Here is a 12,634-nt window from a genome sequence, read left to right as displayed (position 1 = left end):
GTCAAATGTTCTTTGGCCAGTGCCAATGATACTAAAAGGTCCATGAAGTTTTTATGGCAATGAGCGACACGGCGAGCTCACACGTCACAACAGGCGCCCAAAGACAGCAGACAGAAGCCATCAGGATTTTGTTAGCTTTCAGCTATTATCTGCCAAAACTATGTGGTTGGAGCTAGTGTACATGCATCAGCATACGCAAGTAGCCCATGCAGGCTTGATCAGATCAGCCTGCATGGTTGATGCAATGTCAAGGTTGCGATGTCATTCCTTGACATTGCATCTGCAACAAAAATTTTCAGGCAAGCTGCGTTTTGTGACAATCACAATGAAACTCATCTACCAGATGTTGGTAAACCGATTCATTGTAACTATCACATACCGCACACACACCATGCCCGGTATGTGCAGCAGAGGCCAGAAGATGAAGCAGCAGAGGCCAGAATCGGAATGATTAAAACGAAGTTGAACCTGGTGAAGAACTGTCATTGCAAGATCACAAGTAAAATGGTTTTCATTCAGGCAGAAGATGATGAGTAGCAACACGAACAGCAGCCAACATTTACATAAATGATAGGCATGTAGTATATATATATATATGCATCTGTAAAATAGTAAGGCAAGGCCCTCAACCTTCTGTGCTCCTACCTTAAAATTGCTTGAAAAAGCACACAATGTTGGGCACATGCTAATGTTGGAAACATGCCATTCGAACTATTTCTGCAGGACAAGCACCATAAAGGCAACAGACGAATAGCAAAGTGGTCAATGAAATAACCAAGTCAGTTTTGCATGTCATTTAGCTTGTTGTTTTCATCCCATTTCCAAAAAAAATTAAAGCAGCTTTGCACTAGTGGTGCTGAGCCTGAAAGAAGTGCAGAGCTCGGCGGCCTTCTTTGTCTCTCTCTATTTTCGCTTTCTCTCTTTTTTTCTCATCTCTGTATTTTCCGTCTTTTTTTTCCTCTGTTTATTTCTGTTTCTGTCCTTCTCTCTTTATGTATTTTTCTTTTTATTGCCTTTCTTTCTGTCTTTTTGATTCTCTTTCTGCCTTTCTTCCCTTTCTATGCTATGCTTTACTCTCCCCCTTCTCCTTTACCTCCTCTTCACCCTCACAACCTCACTTCCCTTTCTCAGCCCCTTGCTTTACTATACCATACAAGGCTATGCTATGCTCTGTTAGCATGCCCGGAGGGCCGAGTGTTTAGGACACTCAGCTTCAAATCGTGGGTTCCAATGCCACCTCACCAAGAAGTTTTTTTCACCAAGAATTTATTTCTCTCTCTCTCGCCCATCAGAGTTATTGCACCCCACGCCTGACAAATCGATGCATATTTTCTGGGAGCGATGCAGAAGATGAAGAACGTGTCGAAGAGGAAGAAGAAGACGAAGAGAGCACATGCCAGTTTATGATGACGATAGTTTTCTGCTGACGACTAACAGCACAATGGAAAGCTTGACAGCTCCACTGTAAAACTGAAAAACAATAGGCATGACACAGACAGAAACATACATGCAAACTCCAGTAATGCAACATGTAAAACAAACAATTACGTACTCTAGATGTGAGACTGTAGATGGCAGATGGCAGTTTGCTCCAAATGAATCCTCGAGTACCAAGAAAGCTGGCAGCCTCTTTGCCGGCAACAGGTGTTGTGGGTGATTTCATCACATCACAATCCTCTCTTTCTACAAATTCCAATTTAGATCTGTAAATGGTAAATCATAATTCTCATCATCACGCCATGTTGCTCTTCAGCACAACAGCACACTTTTGGCTACAGTGCTAGCTGTATTTATGTGCTACAAATGTCAGCAATCCTCTGCACTGTCATAGTACTGAAACGTAGCATTCCAGAAAAACTTGTTTCTCTGTAAACTGTCCAGCCAGGTGCATGCTGAATTTGCATTTTATGGAATGATAGGAAGTGCCATTATTTTTGGTCATCGGCAGTAAGTTCAGTGGAATATTAAAGTATGAGTGTACTTGTTGCAGTACGATAATTATGCGTGCCAAAATACTGAATACAGAAACCATGTCAGAGCAAACCGCTAAGTGAACAAACGATTTGTAGCATTTCAGCAGCGAAGAAATGCTGCCACAGAACTGTAAAGATAAATTTTGGTGTTCACAGCTACATAAGCAGCATGTGCACCAGACTGTGAGAGGCATTGTGAGATAATAAGCTCGATTAGACTCGCTTGTTCATAGGATACCTTGCTCCCTGTTCCACTTACAAACAGTTAACATAAAGGCATATACCTGCTACAAATTACAGGAAAAGCTTATTTTACAAGAAACACATTCTAAGCAGGGGCCCAGCAAACTTCCATGCACACAGGAGTCAGTCTGGCGTGAATACAGCCACCAGACATCCCATCACTTGCCTCATTTCAGTTTTTTCTTTGGGATCCGAGTCTAGCAGCTCATCTATTTCAGAGACGAGTTTGTCCTCTTCTTCAAACACAGCATCATCAGTGATCCTGTTCAGGTATGGGATGTCGCCAAGGCTTACTGGCAGAATCTTGCTGATGAACTCTTTACCAACAGAACCCAGAGAGAGACGCGGTGTTTCAGTCTTATCTTTCTTCTCCTCTGAATCTTTTCGAGTGACAGTGACGGACTTGACATCATCTGTTGCATCTTCAAATGACTCAGCTCGCTTGGCCAGGCTTTTAGACTCCGAGTTCCGGATTGTCTTGGACAGCAGACTCAAATCTTCAGGTGAGTGCACTTCCTCTTCTCTCACTGCATCTTCTGAGCTGAATTCCTTTTTCCTAAAGATAGAGTTAAGAGCCATTTCAGAAGCAACATCAATAGTTGAATGGTTTTTAAAAACTCTCAAGTGTGGTACCAACAGGAAGAATTCACGTGACGTCAATGTAAGCCTATATGGCTTTCACAATTCGCGGCTTCTGCTGGTGTCTGGAGATAAACGGATCACAATAAGGAGCAGCTTTTCACTTTGCTGGCTGTAGAACAGTACAGCAGCATCAGTGACATTTTCTAAATGTTCACCCACATCAAGCCATGTTCAATGTTGTCAACAATCAAAAGTAAAGACAGCTTTCGGCATGTATGCCTCAAATCGTCCTTCAGGGCACAAATTTCAACAAAAGAAGTAAAACCGTGGTGAGTTGATGACTCACCATGGTTTTAGGAAAGATGACTGCGACATGCAGATGCCAACCTGAAAGTGGGTGCTGCAAGCATGCTGTTTCTGATCCCATTTTCACTCGAAGGTGGACTATCGCTTTTAGAAGTCCGTTATAATTCACAATCCAATAAAGCAGGCCATAATTCACTAATCCAATAAATTAGGCCAGTTAGGCCAATAAATTGGACCACCTTAGGATGTTACAGACGTCTGAACATAGGCCAATGTAGCGTTTTTTCCGAGTTCAGGATTTTACTTTAGGGCCTGTGCGCCACACACAGGCAAAACAAAAACTTTAGGAGATGGTACGTTTTATAGAGAGTTCTATAAAAATCATGGATGTATTTAGTCTACAATTGTCTTTTGTAAAAAAATTTCCGAAAACGCTGCAATTTACTCAATTTTACCTAAGCGCTAAGGAGTGAAAAATATATAGCTACTCTAAGCAACTGTCAATAATAAACGCGCGATGCTCTAAAAACACAAAAAAAGCAAGTTTCAAATGAATGCATGAAGCGGACCATTTATAGCGAATTTTTCTTTCGTACCTGGTTTTCCACCATATCGAAAAGTTCAAATGGCGCTCACGTGCCCGAAAATTTTTGCCGCTCAAAATATTTTGGGAAAATACTGTAGAACTAATGTCTATATGTGCGTAATTTTCTCAGATTTTTTTAGAGAAATTGATTTTTGTCGACCGCCCCGGCTAGGACAGTTGGCGTGGAATGACCCATATATCTATTACACTGTAAATAGTGGTGGCAATTTTTTCACTTACTTCACTGTCACTGGTGTAGCCAGGGGATGCTGGGGGAGGGGGGATCACCCCCCCCCCCCTCTGTCTCCCAGTACATATTTTTAATTTTGCATGTGCATATATAAGCGCACATATACAAATGCATGCATGAACATACATAAAGTATGGTTGACCCTCCCCAGAATTTCTGGCTATGTCCTTGTTCACTGTGCATCTACAATGATCCATTAATTCAGGTTTGTTATATGTATTGAGGTTTGACTATCTTTATTGTATATAGGGCGACATTTTGAAAGGGATATTCTCGTAGTCTGGCATATTCTGAAAAGTGTAAATCAGCACTGCAATCACACAGTGTCACTGCTTATGAAGCAAACTTTGGTTTGAAAGCTTTTTAAGTGGATATTTCCACATTTTATTTTTTAAGAGTTGCACTTCTCAGAATGTTGAGGGCAAAACAAAAATTAACAGGACTGAAAGCATAAAGGTAGTGCAACAACGTCAAACAGTATAACCTAGCAATGTGTATAAGTTGCTATGTATAGGTCAAAGTCTGAACACTCATCTTGATCCAGCTGCTGTTGCAAGTGTTTGAGCAACACAGTGCATAGAAGAAATTTTATCTGCCAAAGTGGGTAGGGCTGCAGCATAGTAATGAAACAACTAAGCAACCTTCAATGTGCTACTGCTGTACTATCTAGTACTTGATGTTGCACAGGAATTTTTGATATGGCCATGACTCTTGGGCTACAATCAAGCTTATGGCTCAGCCTGACAAGACCTAGACCAAGCTCGACATTGCTTAGATCTGATCACAAGGTTGGTCAGGTAGCTTGGGCTTGGCATTAGGAGTGCATCAGCATTTAATTCAGTCTAAAGAAATTATTCTTCAGAAAGTTTGGAAAGTGAGAAGTGCAGTACTCACAGAATGAAACACGACTGGTTCTTTTTTGTATAACAACTGCTATGAGCAATGGCTTATGATAACCACGTCGCAGCGCTGCAAATCTGGCCACTAAAGTTGGCTCTGATGCAAGTGTTGAGGCCAAAACTACACCGATATGACACGAACTGTAGATGATGTAGTATGTGCATCACTTAGCCCTAACTTTTCGCATTTCAATCCATGAGTACTGTACAGTGGTGCTCAATATGACTTGCAACAGGACAGTGCGTTGCCTCATGAGCTCCAGGATCACCCATGGCTTCCACTAGCCCTTATATTTTCACAAATAAATGCTATTCTCTCACTTGGATATTTCCCCAAATAAGAAAATATCATTTAGTTGTGGAAATGAGGGCAAGTTGAAGTAATGTGCAATCTTCGAGCTTGTGAGGCCATGCACTCTCGTGTTGCAAGTCCTATTCAGCGTGAATGTACATTAATTTACAGGTGTGTTGAAACAAGAAACATTACTACACAAGTTTGTCTTCAGCAACTAGCATGCATTTAGACTGGATCTTGCAGTGCACTGTTTAAATAAATTAGCAAAGCAGAATGAAGTCAATGAAAAGCTTGACATAAAACAGCAGTTGTATAAACCTTGCCTGTTCTTCTCCGAGGCAAGTGTGTCGAGGCTCTGCTTCAGCTCACTAGGCGAGTGACTCAAGTGGACCTCGAGGAAGTCGTGTTCCTCGGGGCGCAGTTCGGAGCTCAGCTGCCGCAGACCAGCTGTGCAGGCACATTCCTCCAGGCCCTGCTCCAACATGCCTGCATGCACAGATGACAACACAGAAGACACCTGGTTACACGTGGAGACCCTTTTCAATTTCTGTCACCCCAATTTTTTGAAAGACCGGGCAGCAGTATTCCTATGTATACCCTCTCTAACACAATTAAACATCCCTGCTTGTTTTTGTTTTTATTGCTTACAATCAAGACTGACTGCAAGAAGGGCTACCACTTAAAATATTAACACATAACATAATGAACACTCACCAGGAAACAGAGAACAGAGAGTGAGAATAGTGGAGCAGAGATCTTTGACAGGTGTCTTGTAGAACAACACCTGGAGAAGAAAAAGAAAACATTGACAGCATTATGCATCCAAAATGCTGAAAATGGCTACGCTCCATGAGATCTTGCAGTGCAACATTCTTGCAGCAGAGGCCACTTATCGATTTAGTTGAGACCAGTGTTGCGGAGTTGCCACTCCGGAATTGGAATGACTCCGGAATCATACCAGATTTTCGCGACCCCGGAATGGAATGGGAATGAAATGGGGACAACACTTGGAGGAATGGAATGGGAGCATTGTTCCCCATTAAAGGGACACTAAAGGCAAACATTAAGTCGACGTTGATTGTTGAAATAGCAGTCCAGAAACCTTGTAGTGCTACTTTTATGCCAAGGAAGTGCTTATTTTGAAATAAAATCACGTTTTAGTGGTCCGCATCGCGTTAGCGCACTTCAAATCACCCGCTTGAAATTCGACTTTCATACGTCAGTGTTGCCGTGCCCAACGTTGCCTGCCTTTACTGCGCGGCCACCAAAACTACTAGCAGCAGAGCAAAAGTAGCGGGACCCATAGCAGCAACAATGGCCATCGAAGCTTGCCGCAATCGCCGCAATGGATGTGGACGGAGAACTTGACAACGAGACATTGGCTCGCGATGCTGGGCTCCATCCAATTCGGAGACTTGAACCTCGATGAACGCGGTATGCTTCTGAGGGCTCGTAGTGCCGGCGTCGTAGCATGCGGCATTTCGTCGAACTTACTGTCAGAGCGACTATCACGAGCGCGCAAAACACACGCGGCAGTACGCGATCCCAAAACTACCACTGAGACGCGACCGCGTGAGCGAAGCAGGGCGCCGGGCGAAGCGCAGTTCGGCGAAAACGGAACCTTTGAACCATGCGCCGTTCCCCATGGCAATGCCACAGAGGTTCTTTTTTGCATGAATCAAACGGAAACGAACAAACAGCATTTTATTACGTCTTTTGATGCACGGAAGGTTCTTTTTTTATTGCTGCTAGTTTGATTACTAGTGATTTATTGTAGGCAAACTCTCACACGTCATCGGGATCACTTCGAAAATGCCCCACTCGTGGCGCTCATCATGTGATACATTTAGCTTAATTTCTCGGTAAGTAGGGCACTGCTGTTGAGAATATTGCAGTTTTAGAAGTTGTCATACATTGAGCTTTCACTATGACATAAATTGTTATTTGCCTTTAGTGTCCCTTTAACCAAATCATAGTTTTCTCCATATTCACGACCGCTCCAGACGCGGGGCAGAACTGCTTAGTCTTCTTGAACACTACTTTTGTCCGCATAAAAATACACTATGTCATCATTTTAGCATTAAAATATTTAAGCTTAAACAATATTAAAACATCCTCATTCGTTCAAACATGCTCACCATGCAAATACTGTAGTTAGTGGGAGAACTGCCCGTATGGGAATTAGTAGGGTAGTTGTACTGCACGAGATATGTCACCAAGCTACTGTCCCTCGACCTTGGTAACGTGTTTTGCATATTTTTGCTGTTCTTAATGCATCTGATGCCATCAGCTTTATGGGGCGTTCATTTTTAACTTGATAAAACTATCAAGATGCTTCTCCTACGTTGAGAAATTACAGGAATGGAATTGAACCGCTCAGCCATTCCCGGAGTGGGAATGGCCTAAGATTTTTCATTCCGAGGAATTGAAAGGAATAGAATGGAGGCGTCCATTCCGCAACACTGGTTGAGACAGACAATGTGGCTTGCGCCTCTCCAGCATCGAATACATCAGTCATGTCAGCTCACACATGCACAGATGCTTGGACAGCTGTCTAAGATGCAAAAGTAGTTCCGAATTTTGTTGCTGTTGTCTGGCATAGGCCACCAATTCAAGATCATGTCCGCCAAGCATACATCACCAGATAGGCTCATAGCTGCTGCCCATACTCCTTCTCCAGTAATCAAAATCATGGGTTCCTTTAGCCAACATCGTTCTACACCAATCAAACACACTAAGTGTTCTGGCTCATGTATTCACTCACTGTAGCCTCACCTTGCGCTCCAACAGGAGCAGCTTGAACAGCAGTACTGCCTTGTGCTTGAAATGCAAGACCAAGTCACGTGAGGACAGCCCTGCAGGAACACAATGTTACAACAGAACACGAAAATAAGAGACCAAAGAATGTGAGCTAATGCATGTACGCATGTTAAACGTAGAACGTAAAGAGCTCTCCAAATTTGGTGTCTCCACTTCCTAAGCTTTCACAAGGTACTCACCCATAAGTATTCGTACAAACAACACATTCGTTAATGATACTAGTGGCAACAGAATGTGAAAGAACAGAGGCTTAGTGATTATTTGGAGAACTCTGCTTCCAACAACTTAGCCTACTAGGTACATAGTACATACAACTAGCATGCCTAACCCAAGCAACATGAAGGAGATCACAACAAATGGACTTTGCCTTACCCAGGTATGGCTGTCCTCCGTGCATCATGTCAGACGAGAGCAAGGCATTCAAGTTTTGGTATGTTTCCTTGAGGAGTGCCACTTGGCTAAAGTCTCGCTCGTCAAAGTAGGCATGAGTTACCAGCTGCAACTTGGCCTGTATAACTCCGTACAGCGGCAATCGGCTCAGCACACACACACTCTTCTGCACAGAGCTGCGCGTGACGTCTGAGCCCCGCCGAAGTAGCATCTGCATACAAGAAAACAGAAAAAAATAAGTTAGCTTCCCCACTAATGAAATCAAGACTCTGGCAACATCTGGTCTGATCAAGGTAAAACCCTACCACTAGTGGGTAAAGTGACACTTCTAGAGGCAGGCATTAATATAATAATTGTTGGGGTTTAACGTCCCAAAACCACAATATGATTATGAGAGACAACATAGTGGAGGGCTCCGGAAATTTAGGCTGCCCGGGGTTCTCTAACGTGCACCTAAATCTAAGTACACGGGCCTCAAGCATTTTTGCCAACATCGAAAATGCGCCCGCCGCAGCCGGGATTCGATACCGTGAGCTGCGGACTAGAGGCAGGTGGAAGCGCTGCCAGGAACACCACATAAATGTACAGATTCAGAAACAATGTCTGCAAAACTGGCTGGTGACTGCATTTGACACTTTTGCAGTCATAATACATATCTTGCATTCATTTAAAGCACAATTTGATCAATAGTACTCAGACAAACTCCAGAAAACGTTTTAAAATGAAATGTGTAAACCAAGCCAGTCCAGCAAGACGGCTGACACATTGTGCCGTGAAGGCAAAATAAGAAAATATAAATGCACCATTGTGATTGTCCAGTTCAGAAATTTTTTGCTAGCTTAAAACAAAATTTAGTTTTCTAAAACTTTCTGGATAAGCTGTGAAGAAAACATACCCTAAAATCTCTATAAGCCATATTTTTACTTTGACCAATGCACTTAGTAATTGTTGCCAGATTATGCGTCAGAACGCATTTTTTCTCAACTTTGTCAAGATCAAAATGAAGTCACTGTTTCTGACAACGATTGCTGTTGTGTTAATCTTTGTGCATTCATTAACCTGCGTGCACCATGCATGTTATAAGGGCAAGCGCAGCCCACATACCCATGAAGCAAAGTTCGTCAATGATCAGTATTACAATGTTCACTCATTCTGGACATTTTGGAAGAGTATGGCAACTGTGCCCTTCGGCGTATCAGTTTCAGTTTTGCCAATGAAAATGGTCAGATTCCATAATTCTGCAAAAAATTACCCGTCACCACTTTACCGAATTATGAAAGCGGCAATGGGCTCTTTGCAGGAAGGCCTTCCATCTCCCATTTGACTTGACCGCCTGTATCCACTAGATAAAATGATAATTACTTTAATTTTTATAACTACTGCAGTAGTTAATGTATCTAGTCATCTGAAAATGCCTGCTGCCACAATAAGTGTAATGCCAAAGGTAGCAAGCAAATATTGCAGTTTCCTTATCTTCAGAATTTCCAGCCACATTTACTGAAACACTCAAAACACGTGTGTGTGTGTGTGTATGTGCACGTGCATGTATGCAGGCACATGTACAAAAACATGTTTCACATAACTATGATCTCACAGCCAAAAACATTTACTAGAACGTTCTTACCAGCTAGTTGGCTCACACTGTGAGTGAGGTCAAAACTGGGCGAAAAGACAGGTACAGGCAGAAGGAACGAGCAAGGCTGTGCCCATGGTGTCTCGTTTGTTCCTCTTGCCTCCCCTTGTTTTTTCGTGCAGATTAAGTCTCAGCCAAAAACAGATAACAGCTACAGCAATTATTGAAGGTAGTTGTCCTGTACCTACAACATAGTGTTATAGTTGGAATAGATGCTGAGCTGTCAAAGACTAAACTTTGTTACAGCCACTATAACATTATTAAAGATAATAGTGCTACACTTGCCTCTGCACTGATCTGTCGATAGCATGATATTCCGAATACGGTTCGCTTTGGGTTGTCCAAAGCTGGCAAGTGAAAATATACAGTATCTGAAAAGCAGAAAAACAAACAGCATTAGCCATTTCTTGAAGGGCAGCTATCCTACACAAATACACTTCTGACAATACGATAGTGAAAGCTTTCAGAGCGGAAGCTGTTTTCTAGAGGCAACGGCCAAAAACAAAGCTGGTGTCTTGCCCTGGAAAAACAGGCATGGCTCCTCAATTGAGCATTACTTTTGATTGTGTGATTTTCATGTAAGAAATACACAAAAGAAATAGAATTGATCAAGGGCTTGTTTTAACAGTAGAGCTGTTTAAGCTTTTCGTTATGCCGTATGGCATGAACAGAAACTCAGGCCAGCTTGCCTTTACCACGTAGAGCCTAGTTTAAACTTAGACGAGCCTAGTTGAGCCAAGGTAGGTATAGCCAAATTTAAATAAGCATGAGCTATTTTGGCAGTTGTTTTAGTGTATGCCCAACATAGCCTTGTGATATGAACATTTCCTAGATGAAAGCGAAAGCACGCGGTGTTACCTTCTTCATAATTATGAGCACCATCGGGCAATGCAAGGGATGGAAGATGCTTCCATGGCTCGGGAAGATCTTGGTTCTCCTGGGCTTCTGTCTCTCCTTTTCCCAATATTGGAGGATATGCATACTCCAGCTAGAAAGTAAGCACACAGACATTAAACGTGCTGGCAGCATTCAACAGCAGTTTTTGAGTAAACTATCATTATACGAACATTCGAAAAATGTTGACATGCTATACAAGCCCTAAAATTCACCATTGCTTACAGCCTACGGTGCCTGAAAGCATCATGAAAGTATTGATTTGGACATGCACCTGACAGCCCCTGTCACGTTGTGTGAAGACTTCACATTTAAGCACATTCAGCTTCAAACATGGTGCACTCAATCGTGCCTCAATTTTACTAAAATAATTCAGTATGCATACAACAAAAAATACTAATGCGGCAGCAAGTAGGGTGAAATTGACTAGTATGATTCTATTGGTGTGTTTCAGTGTGAGATTCTGCACAAAACCACTACAAACTGCTAATGTAGCAGAAGGGTGATAATTTTTTTATTAATTTTCCGTATGGCTATACCGCGGCAAGAAAATGTTCACACGTCGCGTCGCCAAACTTCGACGGGGTTTGATATAGCCCACTTTCTATCTTACGCACATCATTCGCCTGGACATTATCGCAGCAGACATGAATGCACGAGATTCTATTTAATTCCTAATGTTTGTGTGCTTGAGGAACTACTGAGCTGAAAGCCTCCGACTTATGGACACTGTTCTAGAAAGTCGCGGTGTGGTCTGGTTTTGTGCGGATTTGCCAGCTAGTCCAGATCAGATACTGGGCTGTATCTGTGCACGCAGTCTCCAACGTTTAGCACGAGCTTGCCACGGCGACTGCGACGCATTTTTTGCTGCTTGTGGCGCGGGAGGCGGCGGTGAGCTAAAGAAATAAGGATGTCACTCTGCAAGAGATGTTATGTTCCCCTCATTTCCTTTTTCTGTCTTTCCCTTTTTCCCAGTGATATGTCATAGCAGAAGAGGGCCGCTCAAACTATGCGCAGTCCCTGTACGGGCAGTGACAACCGCGTGGCGTGCCGGAGCCAGCTTACCTGGTACCCTTTGATGTGGTGAAATCCAACGACGACGACATGGAGAATAGGTGCCTCGTTAACAGGTGGTTTCTCCATAATCGCGCTCGATTGATCGATCCGCTGCAAGGCCCACGCAGATTATACCACAATCAAGGACACGGATTTCTCGCTACGCGCTGAGCCCTCCATTTGTAGAGGGGACACTGATTGCAGAAAGTGAGGATGATCACAGGTATAACGATTCGAAATATGCAGGGACAGCCGTCGTCAGCGGCACGAAAGCATAAGCAGCAGTCGGCGGCCACTCGGCACTCCTACGACGAGTCGATGAGCCAAGGTGGTGCATCGAGACCTCAACGCATGCCGGCGGGACACACATACGTCGCTAACGGGCAAAAAGCTGCCATGATCACGTAGCGCACAAAGTGCACAAAGGCTTCAGGCGGCAAGTGACTGCGTTCAATGGACCTTCCGCAATCACGTACTACAAAACCGTACGACAGGATAAGCGGCGCCTCCGGAACCTGAACCGAAACCGCTCGACGCGCCACCGGCGCACGACAAAAATGGATTTTATGGTGAAAGTCCTCATACCGCTTAACTGTGATACCACTGTGCTCTCTTATCAGTTAACTCTGCAAATTTTAGAATTTTTAGTACACTCCTGCATTTAATTTAGCGAGTAGCCTCACACAGAGAATGATGCGTTTACGTAA

General features: G+C 43.2%; 1 protein-coding gene across 1 annotated transcript in view; it reads right to left on the bottom strand.

Annotated features, from left to right (window-relative positions):
* The window catches only part of LOC119388203 (late secretory pathway protein AVL9 homolog), a 30,548-nt gene extending 18,098 nt beyond the window's left edge, over positions 1-12,450 (bottom strand). Inside the window, exons 1-9 of the mRNA XM_037655865.2 lie at positions 11,937-12,450; positions 10,836-10,965; positions 10,263-10,348; positions 8,327-8,555; positions 7,910-7,989; positions 5,849-5,918; positions 5,458-5,620; positions 2,383-2,772; positions 1,553-1,703 (exon numbers count right to left, since the gene is read on the bottom strand). Of these exons, the coding sequence (XP_037511793.1) occupies positions 1,553-1,703; positions 2,383-2,772; positions 5,458-5,620; positions 5,849-5,918; positions 7,910-7,989; positions 8,327-8,555; positions 10,263-10,348; positions 10,836-10,965; positions 11,937-12,014 (1,377 nt within the window). The 5' untranslated portion in view covers positions 12,015-12,450. The remainder of the gene's footprint in view (positions 1-1,552; positions 1,704-2,382; positions 2,773-5,457; positions 5,621-5,848; positions 5,919-7,909; positions 7,990-8,326; positions 8,556-10,262; positions 10,349-10,835; positions 10,966-11,936) is intronic.
* Positions 12,451-12,634: the final 184 nt, after the last annotated feature.

The sequence above is a fragment of the Rhipicephalus sanguineus genome, chromosome 3 (assembly GCF_013339695.2).
Source record: "Rhipicephalus sanguineus isolate Rsan-2018 chromosome 3, BIME_Rsan_1.4, whole genome shotgun sequence".
NCBI lineage: Eukaryota > Metazoa > Arthropoda > Arachnida > Ixodida > Ixodidae > Rhipicephalus > Rhipicephalus sanguineus.
This window is presented reverse-complemented; position numbering and strand designations above follow the sequence as displayed.